Source organism: Carassius carassius, chromosome 41, assembly GCF_963082965.1.
Source record: "Carassius carassius chromosome 41, fCarCar2.1, whole genome shotgun sequence".
Taxonomy (NCBI): Eukaryota; Metazoa; Chordata; class Actinopteri; order Cypriniformes; family Cyprinidae; genus Carassius; species Carassius carassius.
The window spans coordinates 9305815-9324652 of record NC_081795.1 but is presented as its reverse complement, the minus strand read 5'-3'; the positions used below and the strand labels follow the sequence as shown (position 1 = coordinate 9324652).

The 18838-nt window shown below is 36.3% G+C and overlaps 1 protein-coding gene across 3 annotated transcripts; it reads right to left on the bottom strand.

The window, feature by feature from the left end:
* Positions 1-1732: 1732 nt before the first annotated feature.
* LOC132123592 (sodium-dependent serotonin transporter-like) lies at positions 1733-17199 on the bottom strand. 3 transcript variants are annotated; one of them, XM_059534331.1, is made up of 14 exons: positions 17072-17199; positions 8804-9390; positions 8066-8200; positions 7508-7730; positions 6948-7086; positions 6694-6828; positions 6426-6529; positions 5722-5849; positions 5387-5499; positions 4878-5009; positions 4595-4694; positions 4004-4104; positions 3048-3215; positions 1733-2388 (listed from the first exon to the last, which is right to left on the bottom strand). In XM_059534331.1, the coding sequence occupies exons 2-14, from the start codon at positions 9180-9182 to the stop codon at positions 2305-2307; spliced, it is 1941 nt and encodes a 646-aa protein (XP_059390314.1). In that variant the 5' UTR covers positions 9183-9390; positions 17072-17199; the 3' UTR covers positions 1733-2304. The 3 variants fall into 3 exon arrangements, with proteins under 3 accessions (XP_059390314.1, XP_059390315.1, XP_059390313.1); XM_059534332.1 differs by lacking the exon at positions 17072-17199 and adding an exon at positions 16341-16358; XM_059534330.1 differs by lacking the exon at positions 17072-17199 and adding an exon at positions 15844-16259.
* Between the last annotated feature and the right edge of the window lie 1639 nt (positions 17200-18838).

Sequence of the window (18838 nt, the reverse complement as noted above, 5' to 3'; positions counted from 1 at the left end):
AATGCATCCTTGCTTAACACAAATTAACTTACTGAATCCATTTCTGAACAGTGTATATTTATGATTTATTGAACTTAAACATTTAATTTAATTCCTTTGAAAGTTAAAATAACCCACTGAAATCATCCAGGAATGTCAGTCATACAGATCCCTATTTTATAGCATAAACACAATAAAGACACACATCCATTATTAATACATATACCTTTATTTTATCTCTAATAAATAATTCATATATGTCTTTGTCCTTTACATATTTTTCTTTTAACAGTCTTGAAGACATACATAGATCAAAGTTAGACTTTATAAAGTACAATAGATTTTCAATACTTTAATAGACAGAATAGTAAATTCTGCTGAGAAACAAGAGGAAAGGTCAGCACTGGACTGAAGCACACACAAACATACACACACACACACACACACACACACACAGATGCACAAAATAGACTGCCGTCTACGGCATGCACACACACACACACACAATGAACTAACCATGGTTTATTACTTCTCTACCTCAATATACAGCTCACACATGTCAGTTCGACTGAGAAATCTATGTCCTCATGGTACGAATTCAACGAGTCAGCACAGAACACCGGATTGCACAAACAGCAAGACTCACAAAGTACAAATGCACAATTTAGATGTCCAGTCACACCTGTTTTCATGAAAAAAAGTCTTGAGGATCAAGGCTGAAGTACTTGTAACAAGCACATTGATATTTGGTTTCTGCTACTTTGTGTAACTCACATAAAGAAATATGTAAAAATAAATGCCAGAGCCCCCTGCTGACACTGAGGAACATGCTAGTGGTCGATCAATATATATATATATATATATATATAGTTTTTTTTTTTTTTTTTTTTTTTAATGAAGGAGTCTTCGACTTCAACATTTGTTCCCCCCCTTTTACATTTTTCCCCCAGTTCTGAATATTTGTTCCCATTCTTGTAAATGGTAACTGTGTAGGCAGACAAAGAGTTCCAGCTGTAAATAAACAAAATAAACATTATGTGAATTAAATGCCACAAATGTCCCACAAATTAATAAAAATATGCTTAACAATTGATACATATCCTCCAAAAGTAGGCTAAACACTTAAAAACTGTTACATATAATGGGAATGGTGGTCAAAGACACACATACCCACATATTCACTCACACATACACACCTGTGCAAAAAAAAAAAAAAAAACACATCTGGACAACAACAACAACAAAAAATAATATTTGGGCCCTTGCTTCTTTCATAAAAAATATTTTTTCTCTATCCGTCTGTTACATTCCTACTTTTACACTTTCAACATCTAAAATGTTAAATAATATTTTTTTAACAAGTACTGAACAAAAATTAAATAAAATAAGAATATATATCCACAATTCTTGATGGTCGCTAAACCACAAACTTTCTTCTTTTAAGTCATAATAACACATTTTTGTAATAACAATAAAGAAACAAAATCATTTTTGGCCTTATATAAATGTGTGTACATGTAAAATATGCCTGAAATTGGTCACAAAACCATAATATAACAATCTTTATGTATTCAGTTACTATTTAAGGAAAAATAAATTATTAAAAATAAATATTGTATAAAAGCAATCTATATAGATTTTAGATTTTCATAAGGAAACTGAACCATTTGTGCATCCATTCCTGTTCCTATCCCAAACTTCACTAAACAAATATTGAAAAGTTTGGGGTCGGTAAGATCTTTTAATGTCACATGATCGTTCAGATATCAATCTGAAATGCTGATTTGGTACATTTCTTATTATCAATGTTGAAAACTGTGACTTTTTTCAGGATTCTTTGATGAATAGAAAGTTTAAAAGGACAGCATTTATATGAAATAATCTTTTGTAACAATGCTAAAATCTTTACTCTCCCCGTTGATTAGTCATTGTATCCTTGCTAACTAATAGTAATTTCTTTAAAAAAAAAATAAAAATAAATCTTACTGACCCCATATTTTTCTACAGTAGTATACACAGAGTCATGAGCCATATATTTGTATAAATTGGTTATAGAGATCTAAAATAAACAATGGAAGGACAAAACACAAACTCAAAAACTTGCCATGGGAGTCAGTAACTCATATGAGCATTGAAAGTGGTCACACATGGATAGCTAGAATAAAAATAAAACAGTGGCTGTATTCGGAGGCCTGGCCTCACCGTCACACAAAACAGGTAGCAGACTCCTCTGGGGTGAGGTGTGAAGGGAGGTCAGCCGAGGCCCTTACAGGAGACACGGGTCCCCTGCGTCTGTGCTACATGTCCAGCAGAAGAGGAAATGTGTCACACGGCATTGGTGATGACAATTGTGTCTCTCTGAGGGCCGCTGGACCCTGAAGCCTCAGGGGTAATGCTCTTTAGTAGACGCTACAGGGGCAAGCAGTGAGATTTTTGGAGTGGTGCAGAGTGGCACAAAGGTAAAAACTGTGAAAACATTTAAGCTACGGGAGGGCCGAACAGCTCAACTACAAAGATCTTATCTTATCTTTAGGATAGGATATATAGGATATATATTATAGGATATCTTAGAGATTGCCTATTAATTAATCAACAGATTTCAAAATGCACTAAGTGATATGTTGCTACTTTTTTTCAGTAAAAAACTGAACAGCTGTGAGCTAAATCTCTCTTCTACGAGACACATAATTACTCACCCAAAACCTAACATCACAGAATCAACAAACGTTAACCAAAAGGTTGTCATTTTGTTGTGTCACAACAAAGGTTGTGTCATTTTTCATTATCTGCTAAACACACTTCCTGTGACTAAAGCACACACACTCTCAGTGTCACTTTTTGGATGTATACAGTGACTGACAGCCATGTGCCTTGACGCCCTTTGATGTCAATCTTCACGTCTCAAACTGAGAAAATGTACAATGTGATCAAGCTGATACGATGCAGCATAATTGTGTTTGTGCTGCTGTAATGTGTTTAAGAGTCATTGTTATGTCTGTCTCACTTATCAGACCAGATAAGATACATTAAATGTGTGTGTTTTGAAGTATTTGTCTATCTAGGCTCACCTGTTTGAAGGTCCCTTTGGTGGTGACTAGATGATAGACCATGTAAGAAGGCACACAGATGAAGGACGAGAGACCAATACAGTAGCCGAGAACTGTGGTCCAGAAAGGGTACAAGTAGTCAAACAGCCTCACCTCGGGAGGGAATGCCAGGAAACTCCCAATAATGAACTACAGACAGTCAGAACAAATTCACAAAACTGTATTCGCATATCTGACAAGCTGAGATCTGTCAGCAGATATATATGTGAGGTTTGTCTGAGAGTTTAAAGGGATAGTTCAGCCCCAAATTAAAAAGCGGTCATCATTTACTCATCCTCACATGATTCCAAACCTGTTCTTCTGTGTTGCTCAAAAGAAAGTCATACATGAGAAAATGATGACCGAATTTTCCTTTTCGGGACAACTATCCCTTTCAGTGTATTTGCATATAAATTCATTTTCTGGACGGTCCTCATTAAAACATACTATAGTAATCTATAGTAAATACTGTAGTGTTTTTGAAACATACTATAGTAAAGTGTTTTATACTGTATAGTATTTGCAACACTTTGTTAATGAATGCTACAACATACTGTAGTATAAACGGATCAACTGTAATAAATACTTTAGTGTACTTTAGTTTTTACTACAGTAAACTGTAGTGTATTGTAGTGTAATATACCCTATAGTTGTAAAAAACTTAATACAGTATTGGGGTAAAGTAATTTGTTTTTATTACTATATTTGTTATATTACCACAGCAACTATAGTATGCTTCAAAAACACTATAGTATTTACTTTAAATTACTATAGTATTTTTTCACGTCGGTGGGTTTTTGTAACTTAAACAGCATGGCATATCAAAATAATGGGTATGAATCCCAGTAAATGCATAATCGATAAAAGGTATAACTTGAATGCAATAAAGGTTGTTTTGGTAAGTCACCAAATGCATAAATGTAATGTAATGGACTGACCAATAGGAAGCAGGGACAGATGGCTACCCAGCAGACCCTCCAAAACACACCAGGAGCAAAGCCAAGCATCAGCTGCACGTCGTTGCAGAAACGTGTCGTCCCTGCATGTATTTTACAAACAGACTAAGTGCACATTTCCTGAAGCAAAATATCGGATTACGAAACTATTGTGGCACAAGATAAAAATCTAGTGACTAATAGATGGTAGTTGAATAAGAAAGAACAGATGGACAAAAGCAGAGTATAAAGTGACAGAAGTAGAAACGGTTTCCTAGAAATCACAGGCATTAGGCCAAAGGGTGCACAGTCCAAAATAAAAAAACCTAAACGCAAGGAAGTTCACTAGTGATGTTCAGAATTTTAAGGGAGTAGAGAAACTGTTATACAAATATTGATAAATCAACACTGACATATCACATTTTCTGGCTCCACCGCAAAAGTCTCTAAAGGACCATCTTGTCTAGACAATTCATTAAGAAACTACATAGGAGTTTGTTTGCTTTGTCTAACCAACGTGGATACTGACCAGCAGCACAATCAAAACTAATTTAAGTTATATTTTGAATGATTAAGCTTGAAACCAATACGTACCGTAGAACCAGGAAACTGCAATGACCTCGAGGAAGACTACGGTGATAACAGCAGGGCCTGTGGCATACTCCTCAAATAGTTTAACAACAAACGCACCTCCCTACAAACACATTGCCTCCATATTAAAAGGAATAATTCATGTGCACAAAAAAGGAAAATAGCATGCTATTTTGGTCAAATTCCAAATTTGGCCTCTAGACAGTGTTTAAAATTTGTAGTTAGAAATGATGGAAAATCCCCCAAAGCAAAACAAAATATTTGTTAGCGATGCTATTAGACTTACGTAGGTAAGAGTGGAAAGGGCTCCCAAATAACAGACGCACACAAGGGCGAGCACAAACCATTCTCTTCTCCTGGCCAACAGGTGGGGGAACTCATCCAACATGGCCGTAATTACCCCTTCCAGACCTGCAAACTGTAAGAGAGGAAGGGGATGACAGAAAAGTAGATCAAGGACCCATTGAACCTGAACAGGCATTAATAATGCTCCTTACAGTAAATATAGAAGCACTAACTTTTGACAGGGGTAAAAATTATAATGTAACAGAAATAGATTACATACGGAGTTATGTCATTAGCAGACTGTATTAACATGACTTGATTGTGTGTGTGGTCAGCATAGGTACAGGAATGGGTTAATTATACACGCTGAAGACCTAATGTAATGAAATACTGTTGACAATAAATTTGACTAAATTCAAAAACAATAAGCTGAGTAAACAGAGGGAAAAAATCTAATTAATTAAGAGAGAATTCATTGGCTAGTATTTCAAGAAAGCAAGAAAGACTGACCGTGCTATCCAGCCCCAGCATAATTATCATGAGGAAGAATATGATGGCGAAGAACGTAGCAGCCGGCATATTGGCAATAGCCTCAGCATAGATGATGAAGAGCAGACTGGGACCTTAGAACACAATCTTTCAATTACAACAGGTACATCAAATGTAATTTTAGTGTAAGCCGCTATATCACATAGTAGTTCCAATGCAATGATTTGCAATTGATTCATTTGATATCAAGGTTTAAATAACCATTCAAAATTCTCTGATTGGTACTTCATTGAATGGAAATGGCAACCGTGAATAAAGAATTAAAGAATTAGGTAGAAATTAAATGTGTTGCTTACCAGCATCTTTAGCTACAGTCTCCACACCTTGTTGGCGCATCTCTGCCATGTAGCCCAGCACGGTGAAGATCACAAAGCCTGATAGGAAACTAGTCAAACAGTTCACTGAGCTTGTGATCAACGCATCTCTGCAAATCAAAGAGAGATGTAAAGATTTGAGCTAAAAGAAAAAGGATAAGAAGATAAACAGCTTGAATGGGGAGCGAAAGAAAAAAGGGTTAATAGAACAAACAACTAGATTTTTAGAAAAGTGGTGATTGTTATGCAGATGCTGAGGTGTTTGATGTGGTTGCTAAGAACTTTCTATAGGGTTCTCAGTGGTTGCTAGTGCATTACTATGATGTTCAAGTGGTTTCTGACAGCACCAAGTCAACAGAGTCCACCTCATAGAGTTCACACATAAGTCTAGATATTTTTTCCACACTTGCTTTATCGTAAACAAGATTGCTTAGAAAAGTAATAGCACTCCTTTCCTCAACAAATCTTATGATTCATGGTATCATTTTAGCTATAGCCTGAACAATGCTGGAAGAGTTATGTGCCAAAGTGAAATACTTTGGGTTAGGCCAACTTCAAACCTGCAAAGAAACACATGCAAAAAGATGCAGGGAATAAAATTCATGTTTTAAGCTCAAGTTTGTGATAATAGAACCTTAGTGCAGATAATAGAAAATGACAGCAGTATAAATGTGAGCCAGGTATACTTGTAGCAGTTGTTATGAAAGGGATTGTAGCTCGCATAGGCCAGGAGGACACCAAAGCCTGGACCCAAAGAGAAGAAGATCTGTGCAGCTGCATCAAGCCAAACCTGAAAAACACAGATGGAGTGATTTGTCTGTAAAGATTGTCATTCATCCATATCATACCTGACAGATGGCAGGAAATATGTGTTATGGGGAAAAGGGACAGAGTAACCGGCATGGATTGTGCAATATCTTTGTTTTCAGAATGGTTGATTTAGTTTCCACTTACTGATGTGGTTAAAAGTTTGCCCCAATCGGGTTTCAGGTAGAAGACCACTCCTCTCCATGCTCCGGGCAGGGTGGCCCCTCTTATCAACAGGATCAGCAACACTAGGTATGGAAAAGTAGCCGTCACCCACACTACCTGCCAGAGAGAGTTATTAAGAAGCTGCTAAAAAAAGAGTCTAACTGTACGACTTCTTAACAACAGTTTCAACTCAAAGTTGCCAGTTATTTCTCTGTGATGTTTCCTGTATATCTTACCTTGCCAGAGGTCTTGACCCCCTTCCAGATGCTGAAGTACACAACAGTGAAGATGAACAACAGACAGAGGGCTAGCTGCCAACTCACCCAGCCCAGCTGATGAAGACCAGGGGACAGATGAACCTGCAAGACCTGCCGTCTAAGGACACAAGAGAAGTTGATTGACAGTTCATAAAGGCAGACATAAAGGCCTGTAGAAGCTAATATTGGTAGATAAAGATGTCATAGAATAGTAAAATGTAAGCCTTGAATCTTAATGAGTAGAAAAGGACTGATAAGTGCAGGACAGTTACAGTAACAAGGAGCAACATATTTATGGAAAACAGGAAATCCTGGCACCACGTAGAAACTGGGAGCACAGTTAACTAAATAAAGTCCCTAAATCTCTCCTAAAGCAGCAGTCTGGATAAACAGATTCAATCCCCCCTGCATCTTACGAGAGAGAGTAACACATTCTCTTTAAATCACAAAAGTTTCCCGATGGTTCAAGAAGCCTAGCAAAAGGCAAAGTCCTTAGTTTCTATCTCTTTCAACCTGGACTTGCACTTACATGCACTTACATATAGAACTCTTCAGCCGGAGAGATGGAGCTGTCAGTCCAGGAGACATTCAAGTCGGTGGACAGGTAGTGGGTGCAGTTGGGAGTGTTCCATGGGTTGTTGCAGGTGGTCCAGGGCAGCGTGGCACGAAAGGAAGACAGGAGGTAGTACAGAGCCCAGGCCATTATGGTATTGTAGTAGAAGGCAATGTAGAGTGCAATGATGCAGATGGCAAAGCCTATACCTGCAAAATAATATGCAACACTTGTTATGCAAATATCTTATGCCATTTCTAGCACCTTCCACTTTGGGGCAGTGGGTGACATTTAGGACAAAGTTCCATTTACATAAAATCAAGTTTCTTAAGCAGCTGGCATTTTACCAGGTAAATGTGACAATTTCCATAACAGAGTCCTGGTTATCAACAAAGAGAGAGCGAAATCGGTAAGAAGTTTAGAAGAAGGTCAAGGGAGAGTGTACTATCAGCCCAGCACATGTCAGTCTGCCGTTATCTCTATGACCCTTAACCTGGGTACTTGGTCTCAGAAGTCTGAGCCTTGTGAAGCAGACCAGTCTTACCCTTGAAGATGGGGCAGATGTGTTTCCAAATGGAGATACACCCGCTGCGGTGAAACTGGCCCAAAGCCAGTTCCATGTAGAACAGCGGCACGCCACCAAACACTGCCATCAGCAGGTACGGCAGAAGAAAGGCACCTAAACACAAGGATTTAGACAGGAATTGCAACTTGAACTTCACGGTTCCATTGCAGTGGTCTTACATAAAAGACGCTAATATACACAAAACGTTCCTTTTCAGACAAGCTCCTGGGTTCTTGATTGAAGCTTTATACAAGAGCTTTTGGTGTAAATGCTAGATAGCTGTTGACTGAGCAGTAGCAAGCCAGATTATTAAACAATACGAGCAAGTCCCAACCATGAGAGCCACAATTAATGGTTTTGGTTGCAGCGAGTGTCTCCCTGCCCACTCTATCTCTCATGCACTCCCTCTGCATGGTGAAACAGGAAATTACAAAGATTTTATTACTTGAAATTCAATGAAAGGAGACTAAAGCTTGTTTGAGCTGGATCGCACAAAGAGAGGAGACAACAGCAGAATTCCCCATTGTCTATTTGTTCTTAAGCAAACATCACCGAGTTGATCTTGTCTCAAAGACTGAAATCTTTCTTTCAATGGGATGCAACACAATATTTACTTAACTACTTCAAAGTGCATCACACTTATCTGTCTCAGAGTTGTCTGCAGCTTTAGTATCATTATTGCCCAGTATGTTCTGACCTCCTCACGTCTGACCTTACCCCCTCCGTTTTGGTAGCAGATGTAGGGAAAGCGCCACACATTGCCCAGGTCCACTGCATACCCGATCACCGACAACAAGAAGTCCATCTTTTTGCTCCAGGTCTCCCTAGGTGGATCCAAGCTGGTCTGCTGGACCACCAGAGTCCTGAATGCCTCAGGGGTGCTGCCCCTGTCCATCCCAGCACCTGCACCTTCCCTGGGGCTTTGTGGGGATGTGCTGGAATAACCGTTGGAGACCTGCCCTGGCCCGGAGCAGGATTTCTGACCCTTCTCCACAATGCTGTCCGCAACCAGCCTTCCGTTTTTGTGTGACTCCTGTTCTTTCTCCTGCTCTCCCCCATCCTCTCGGTTTATTATCATTGGTTGTTTCATCTCCATGTTGAGGACTGCTGTTAGGGTTGAGACAGTGGTCCTCTTGCACTGGCTGATATCGCGCCCATGAGGGGATAGAGAGCCTGGAGAAGAGAGGTCGGGTTTGGAATGAAGTGGGCTGGGATGGAGGGAGCAAGGAGAGTGTGACTGATCCTTAACCTGTACGTTTTAACAAGCTCAGGTGGGAAAACAAGGAAATACCACTCAGGCCCAGCTGCAGAACAAAGAGAGGGGAATTTCAGATGAGGCTGGATGGAATATAGCATGGAGTTACCCCTATCATTCTCATACAGAGTTTTCTTAAGAAGTGACAGACCATATTTGACCCTGGACAACAAAACCAGTCATAAGGGTCATTTTTTATTTGAAAATCTGGAATCTGATGGTGCAAAAAAAAAAATCTAAATATTGAGAAAATCAACTTTGAAGTTGTCCAAATGAAGTTCTAAGCAATGCATATTACTTATCAAAAATTAAGTTTTAATATATTAACAATAGTAAAATGTACAAAATATCTTCATGGGACATGATCTTTACTAATGATTTTTGGCCTAAAATAAAAATCTGTAAATTTTCATCCATACCATGTATTTTTAGCTTTTGCTAAAAATATACCACAGCCACTTAAGGTTTTGTGGTCCAGGGTCACGTATATTGTTTTGAAAGATATCTGCAGATTTTGATTAAATATGCCCTTACAACATAGGGTTAAAGCTGTAAAATGCTAAATGAACTCTGTACATGCCACAGCAATATTAAGTCTTAGGGAGCTGCAAAGACACTTATTTATTCTCGTTTTCCCTGACATTGTTGCTACTTACAATAAGAGACCGTACCCGATATTACACATAGAAGCATTAGATTAAAAAAAAACATAATTAACACAGCCTTTACACTAATTTAAGCTGATCTTATACACATTTATGGTACATTTAAATTTAACAGTGAGAGTTAAGTAATACCAAACACTAAGACATGTTAAACAAACACATGAAAGGATTAAAAGAGTATGTATAACTTTTATTTCAGGACAGAAATAAAGGATCAAACAAGTTTAACACTTGTTGATCAATACACCATTAAACATTACCAATAAATTATACTGTGTTTTAAATATAAGTTGCTCTGCACTTTTAAAAGCAGACAAAAAGTGAAATGTTAAATTATTTGCACATATCCAACATGGCAACTTATCAATACAATTTATTTAAGTAGATTTGTCAAACATGAGTCCCAGTATAGGAAAATTATGCACAAGTTAAATGATCATGGCGTATTATCAATCATTTGTAAAAGTTAACACAAAATGTTTTGCAGCTACCACCACATATCCGTCTCATCCAAGCGTCACAAGAAGACAAGATAAACTGGATTACAAGTTTTATCTAGGATATTTTTCTAGACAAAGGTGATCTGATTGGCAAACTGCCAAACTGATTTTTGTTAATTACAGCCCTATCTCTTTCTACTTTCTGTCCGTTTTTCTTTGCAAACACTAAATCAACCCACAAATCTGTTCTCTATTATACATACTAAATCAACCCTCTTCTTACTGACACCTCAGCTACATTTTTGTCCATAATCACAGATAATAGCGAGGTCAAGATCAGTGCAGATGTGTTATGGTAAGAGTTTGTTCAGTTGCCATGATCACAAGATTATTGGGATCTCACGCCAAATGTGTTTAAAATAACCTATTACTCTACATCATTATTCATTCATTATCCACTTCATCTTCATTATTACACATCTGTTAGAAATAAATGCCAAATGAAATAAAGTTCATACAAATGGTTTTATAACCAATAGATATTGAGATAAAAACCCTTTATCCCAGTCCCATTATAGCATCACTAAACCTATTCAAATGAGCTGCTAGAGTTCTTCAATGTTCTCAAAAACCTCCACTACAGCAGAACTAGACTTCCATATTTTAAAACTGAACTGAAAATATATGTTAAAGTACAACTTTAACAACATAAAACTGTTGACACAAGTCTATGGCATACATAGAAACATCAAAATGCCTCCTGTTACACAAACACACACAAGCATAGACTTGCAACCAAAACTAGCTTAATTAACACACACGGAGCCACAAACACCATGCACACTGCAACCCTACCGTGCTGCGATGATTAGTTCTGTGGGGGTCTGTGTTAGGGTGGTGACCAACACCGTCCCTGGGTGCCTGGCGCTCAAGACACACCCCCTCACCCCTGCTAGTTCTCTTTCTCTCTCTCACTCAGTCTTCTTTTACCGTAGAGTCTTTAACTTGCTTTGTGGTAGTTACCCTAAGGCACTTCACATGTAGTCACATAGAATTAAGCTCAATGATATAATTATGACCCCCACTACCAAACATCTGTCCATGGAAAAACACAAGAGGCATGAATGGCGATTGCAAGCACTCGTCACATGCACATCCACATACTATTTATTTGTGTCAAAGGAGGCCTGACCTAAATTCTTAAAATCCCACTAAGATATTTAACTTACCCAAAGGATCTCAAATAAATGGCAGGTTTAAGAGAGACTGCCTATTAGTTTAAAAGTATCGCCGATACCCCTATAGACATGGCAATCAAAATTTTGGACACACCTACTGACTCTAAAGTCATTAAAATTATGAAAAAATTAAATTTCAAAACAATTGAGATGTACTTAATGGTATTGAATGGGTTTCTATGTTAAGCACTTGTTGCCTGTTTATCCTTAATTATCCAGTCCAACTCACACACACATAAACAAATAAATAAACTTAGCAAATAAAATAATTTATATCTAGCCATCTTCCCACACACACACATATAACATTGTGTGTGTGTGTGTGTGTGTGTGTGTGTGTGATAAATATGTAAACAACTAATAACTAGTCACAAAAATTATTTAAAGCATTTAAGCATGACTTTAGATCATGGCTGGGCAACTTTGGTCCTGGAGGGCCACTGTCCAGCAGAGTTTAGCTCCAACCCTAATCAAACACACCTCCCTGTAACTTTCTAGCAAAGACTGTCTTTTTAGTGGAAGATGCTAGGGTCTGTAATTACATGCCATTGCAAAAAGTGTAACAGCTAACTTCAGGATCACGTAACGGCAAAATTCAGGATCACACGAGGCACCTCAGCCAATCATACAATGGCAGTGATGTCAGTGCCCGGCTTTCACAGATCTACAACAGTCATTTACAGTTTATTTTGCACAGTAAAAAAAGGTTGCAAAGTGCTGGTCACTTACTGGGCACTGCAATTTAAGATTAGATTTGATTCTGCAAACAGCATGATTGGGCATACATAAAACTGATACTAGTCAAATAATGTATTTATTTGTTGAAATATGGAAGCCATAGACAGAACATTTTATTTTTATTTAACAACATACAATATAATATAATAATTAAATAATTAATGTCCTTTATTCATTAAAATGCATTATATAAACATAAGGCATATGGTCACATAATAGTCATTAACATTCAAGTCAAATTTCAGGTGAAACCTGAAAACCAAAGAAAAAAAACATCTATATTTTTAGACAATATACAATTTTACATATCTTTTAAAGAAACAGTAATGTGACACACATTTGCTGGTAATAATGCGGTAAATGAGTAAATAAAAATAAAAATTTTCATCAAGGTAAAATCTGCATATAGATCCCAGCAAAAATATTGTTTAGTGTAAAACATGTTAAAGATTAGTGAACAGGTTGTCGATTCATTAAATGATAAGCTATTTCCTCACAAAAGCTGTTTATTCAGCGTAGTGAAGCCTCTCCTCCATTGACATTCATAAAAAAAAATAACACCTCTGGTCTCCTCCCCTACATTAGAATGATCCTTTCCGCTTTTTTTGGCTGAAGGTTGCAGGCTTGCCTTGCCTTCTTGAAGGCATTAATTAGTTTAGGTGTGTTTAATTAAGGTTGGAGCTAAACTCTGCAGGACAATGGCCCTCCAGGACTGAATTTGCCCAGATCAAATGCTTTTAAGATAATAAGAAATCATGAAAATCTAATAACGTAAGTCCAGACTTTTGACTTGTAATGTGTATTCTCAATTAAGTGTGAACAATGATGTTGTTTGGGACGTTTGCTGTAAAAACAGGATAAAACAGTTAAAATAGAGGCCTTGTTTGTCAATTCATCTTTTAAGTGCCATGGGGAATGAGTGAATTATGCACACAGTTGAGTCTCTAATTGTAAACAAGGTTTTACAGTTAAATATGAATACACTATGTGGTTTCACATAAACTTTTAAGCTGTATGTAACGTTACAACTACACCTTAGACGTAAACAGTAAGGGTTAAATCTACAGAAAAAGATTACACTAATACATTACACTTCGGTTCTTCTGAATGATCTGCAGTCCAGAAATAACACAGCTAAGATTAACGATGGACACAAAATCTGTTAAGTTTTGAAAATGACAGCCATACACTACAAGACAACGGACACGCGACGGCTTTGAGCCATTCAAACACTGCAAGTGGTCAATTTCTTAACATGGCATTAGAGATTATTCAAATGTCTTTGTTTACTTGGATAAAAGCCATCACCTCAGGCCAAACATACAAACAAACCACACACACTCACACACACAAATTATGTAAAATAATAATGTAAGATTTGCATTTTGAAACAGAGAAAGTAGGTCATGAAAAGTTCGATTCAGTCCTATAGTGTACAATCTATACAATTTTAGTGGGGTCAGCTTTTTTGATAACTTGTAATAAATTAATGTATTTATTCATAATTCATGTATTTATTCATAATTCAAATTTTGACCATTTGATGCATTATTAAATCAAACAAAGGTTATTTCCGAGGTGTCAGTGCCTTGTTCAGGGCAAATTGTAACTTGTTAAATCAAAAAGTTATTTTAATATGAAAATATATAAGAAAGCGAAATGTCATTTTTTTTTTCTTGTGATTTAAGTTCATACAGTTGTCCTAGTGGTAAAAAGTGTAATTTTTCCCATTAACTATGAACTTGTTCCATTGATGTTTAACAACCTAAATTGTTCAAATACTTTTGTTTAAAAATTTTCCAGTATATATATATATATATGTATATATATATATATGAACCTTTTTATGAAATGTTTTGATTGAAAAGCATGTCTTTAGTAAAAATATATTTTTCATAAAAGTATGATGAGAGAGACCAGGGATGGTTGTAACATTTTTTACATTTCTGTCGGCATCTTAGAGTTCTTGTAAGTGAGTGCATTCAAAATGTGATTCAAATTAGTTTGTAAGTGTCTGTTATTAAATGGCATAGCTGTTATCTTAGCAGCATAAACAGAAAATGCATAGTTTAGTTTCAAACAAAAGGAGTGAAATGTTACAATTCACCCCATAGTCCGGGTCAGTTGTAACATACCCTGGAGTACAATGTAACATTATGTAACAAAAAATGTGCACTAGCTTCAACAATTGAACAGTGTGTGTGTGTGTTTAATCGTGTTTGTTAATGTTAGTCATAGTAATTGGCCATAATAAAATTTGGGGAGTCGCTGAAAGACTCACCTAGGATTATATTTCTCTTCCAAGACCTAAACATACTGGAATTCATAGAACATAAAAATAAAACAAAATTTTTTTTTGTTTATGTTATAACCAGGCCCGTAGCCAGCCCAGCTATGAGGTCACCGAGGTCCGGACCTCGGTAAATTTTTCATTTTCAAAAATAAAATTTGTTTTTTTACCAGCTATTAGAAGCGTTTTTTGACTTGTCTTTTCCACTTAATTTGACACTTTACAAATTAATAAAGTAGGAAATTTCGGTTAAGGGTCAGCGATATATTTATCTTATTTAACTTGAAAAATATTTGAAATAATTTCAGTTTATATATATATTTTTTAATTTATATATTTTTTTGTTTATTTTAATTGCAATATCTGGCAACATTACATCGCCTTGTAATGTAAGGCACTTAAACTGGCAGTAATAAAAAAAAGTTCATTGACAGGTTATTGCTGACAAGATACGACATTCGGTAAGGGAAACAAAAAATAAAAAAATAAAAATCACGATATTATCTGTCAGAGTCTTTATCATCGCTGTCAAAATCTGTAGCATTTAACACTAGCCTAGTGCAGAGATCTGTAGAAAAAGTATGTCTATGCTAAGTCATTCAGTACAGATAGTAGATAAACTTTCACAAATCATGCTGTAAACATTCATAAGCACTAGACAACGTTATCAGCTATATAATGGTTATAAATACAAACTATAACAGCAGTATGTATGGTTGCATGAATAATAAACAACTGATAAAATTATCCACCCCATAAATATAGTAAAGTATTAACAAATTTTGATGCAATGAATAGGATGATTTAAAAATTATCATCCCTCCAAAACGGAGAAAACATCTTGCACACACATCTACATTTCTGTCTTTTTTAAAGTGTTAATAGGGGTTATTATAGCACAATTCTATAATAAGGGGGTTATTACAGAAAACCCCCTGGACTTCACAATGTTTCATGTGCTACAACTAGAGTCTTGTAGCCATGAACTATCTCACCTTACAGCCAAACATTAGCACTAACAAAATATCTACACAGACGCACAATACATATAATTTAACTTTGAGGAGTTTAACTACAAAGCAGAGACTAGCCTCAAAAAATTAAATGAAGTATAAAAAGTTACTTTCTTACCTTAAAACTAGTTTTTCAAATTAGTGTCTGCCACAGGGCTCTACTTCCTCACAGGTGGAATAAAGACTAAATTGAGAACGTGTGAAGTGAATTAGTTTATTTGTAACTTATTCCTTATTTGAGAAATTGAAAGCGTTACATCTGACCCGTGTTACAATCATCCTCGCTCTCTCTAATCATAATAAGCTATTCTTCTGTCTAAGCGAAATGAAACGAGGAACGGTGGTTGCTATCACGCGCATATCTAATAGGCGACTTCACGGTCATAATCTGAGCAGAAAGCAAGACGGTTGGCACCTTTGACAATTGTGGACATTGTTGTGAGTGTTCTAGTCTCTGTTTACACAGTTAGGGGACAAAAGACTAACTAGACAGTCTAGTCAGGACAGAAGGACGAGTGCTGACAACGTGAAGAAGGCGCAAATGGACCAAAGGAGAAGGAAGGGACGTTTAATCTCTCTGATGACACTAATTACTAGAGTACACGAAGAACCAACAGCATCAGGAGAACATCACAGATCTCACATCTTATTATTTTACCTGTAAAAAAAAATCTCAGTTTATTCCAAACATTCTTGTTTATTCGCTGTGAAATCTGTGCTCTTTTTCTATTTGTATAGCAGAGTTCATATCTTTTTATTGAGAAGAATGATCTCTGGACATGTTTGAGGGAGAAACAGCGCCCTCTACAGAGCAGCGAGGAACTGCAAATATATGATTCAAGCCGCTTTTGCAGGTACAAAACAATACCTTTAAATGAAAAGCAGATATAATGTAGTAGTCAGTAACCTTAAAAATACTAAAACATAATTAATTAAACAGTTTTTAAATATTTCCTTATAGTGTAGCCTACCTAAAGAGAAAGACAGAGAAAGTGTTACCTACCTTATAGATGTCAAGCTGAGTTCTGCAGTTCATTCATCCCTCAGGGGACCATACAAACCTTTTCCCCCACTTCGTACATGCAAACACTGACATACCGTTAAGCATACACAACTAATGTAAAGCACCAAGAATATTAACTGAAGATCCGTTAAATCCATCTGAAATTTCTTGCCAAATATTGTCCCAAACGTCCATGAGAGGCTGATTTAGTTTTAAAGCTAGATGTAATAGATGCTACAACCCTGTTTTAAATCACCAAAGACAAACACATAAGATCCCGCACACGTTCACTTAACAGCTCTTCTCAAAGAACCACAGTTCTGTGACAAACAATTACACTTACAGTTTGTAGAACAGCAAGTCTTTCCAATCTGTCTAAGCTAGTAGGTTAATCCGCAACAAGTCCGATGAACTGAAAGCCAGGAGGGAAACAGAGGGATTGGGCAAAGGTATCTCAACTAGGCGAAACAGATTTTAAAGGAGGGAAATAAGAAGCTTAGATTGTGTCTGAGACAAATGCACTCCCCCTTTAACTTTCTTGCTAACCAGTGGCAGATCAGGATATGAATTAAGGGCACAAACATTCAGTCCAGAGTCCCATTTCAGCACTCAACAAGAGAGTTCTTGGAATCACTCTCTGTTGGGATGAGGACTAGGAGGAATTATTGTTTTATGGAACGGCCAACAAAAAGGTACCATTCCTCGGAGGTCTTTAAAACCCCTTCCACATGTTTTAATCTATAGTGAGGCCCTTGTATTTCTTTCGACCAGTCTTTGCAAAGTTCAAAAAGATACTGTCTCTCCATGTTACTGGAAAGATTGTGTTAAATCCATGCTGCTAATATTATTTTATGCTGTTGGAATATACTCCGTTTAATTCTTAAAGGGACAGTAAAGGTACAGAAGCATTTACTGAACAATCTTGGTCGCCAGGAGGACTAACTGATTTGGCAAAAATAAAAATAATACATTTGGAAAATAAATGTACATTTTCAAATTTACAGTTCAGTCAGTCATCTGCTGTGTGAATCCCCAAATCTGGTAAACAGCCCAACAAATCTGCAAAGAATCTTAGTTCATGTAGTAAATAAGATTAAATAAGTTTAGAAGTTAAAGAAGTTAAAGAAGTTTTAATATCTGAAAGGCTTATATCAAAAAGATATATATTAGAAGTTTCTTCTAAGAGAAAATTGTGAACATACAACATGGGCATGTCTGTGTTATTATTTAAAAAACAGACACTAAATGAAAACACATTTGATATTGTTAACTAAAATAAAAATAAACACTAACAACTGGGAAAATCTTGACTACTCCAAAATTAAACAAAAATATCAGAAATATGAAATATCATGAAATGAAAATCTGTACATGATCTATTTTTAAACCCTAATTATTAACATTAAACATCAAAAATCTACTAAAACTAGCCAGCCTTGAGAAAACGGATCATGTAAAACATATTGAAATGATCAGTTAATGTGTTATCTTCTGCAGCCCTAAAACACAGCTTTATATTAAATATATTAAAATAATACAGTATAATATACATTATGTATAAAATATTTTTTATATATATTTAAAATGTATCAAAAACTTAACATTAAAAAAATAAACTAGAACTGAGAGCCAAAGCTAATAAACTAAACAAATAAAGAAAAACTAATCTAAAATGAAAAAGACATTTCAAAATATCAGTTAAACAAAATTCAAAACAAATAACGCCGGAGGATGTACTCCTTAATCTTTTTTCCTTCATACACACTCCTGTGTGTGTGTAATTAAGGGGAATTAACTCCTTTTAATTAGATTTAACACAGATCAAGCTGACTCAACTCAATTTGTTCAAGTTTAATTACAAATCGATCTTTTATGCCCCTTAAAACTGGCTGATCTTACACTCAGACTAAAATAAAGAACAGCAGAGATAAGATGGCTTTAAAACGGAGTACTTAAGGAGGTGCAGACGCAACATCATGCACGTTCTGAACTCCACCAGATAACGTCACAGATCTCAAGCCATGATTTAACATATGTTGTGTTGGGAGCCTTCCAATGGGATCTGAAATAATCCTGTTGGTGGTGACCGCTGCATTTAGGATGCTGTTGT

Bases quoted from the DNA above. Each gene is read 5' to 3' on its own strand.
- LOC132123592 (XM_059534331.1), bottom strand. From the start codon at position 9,182: ATGGAGATGAAACAACCAATGATAATAAACCGAGAGGATGGGGGAGAG. The intron at 7,087-7,507 runs GTAAGTGCATGT...TTGTGTCCTTAG, and splicing joins CCGGCTGAAGAGTTCTATAT to ACGGCAGGTCTTGCAGGTTC. The intron at 6,829-6,947 runs GTAAGATATACA...TCTCTCTGGCAG, and splicing joins GGGTCAAGACCTCTGGCAAG to GTAGTGTGGGTGACGGCTAC.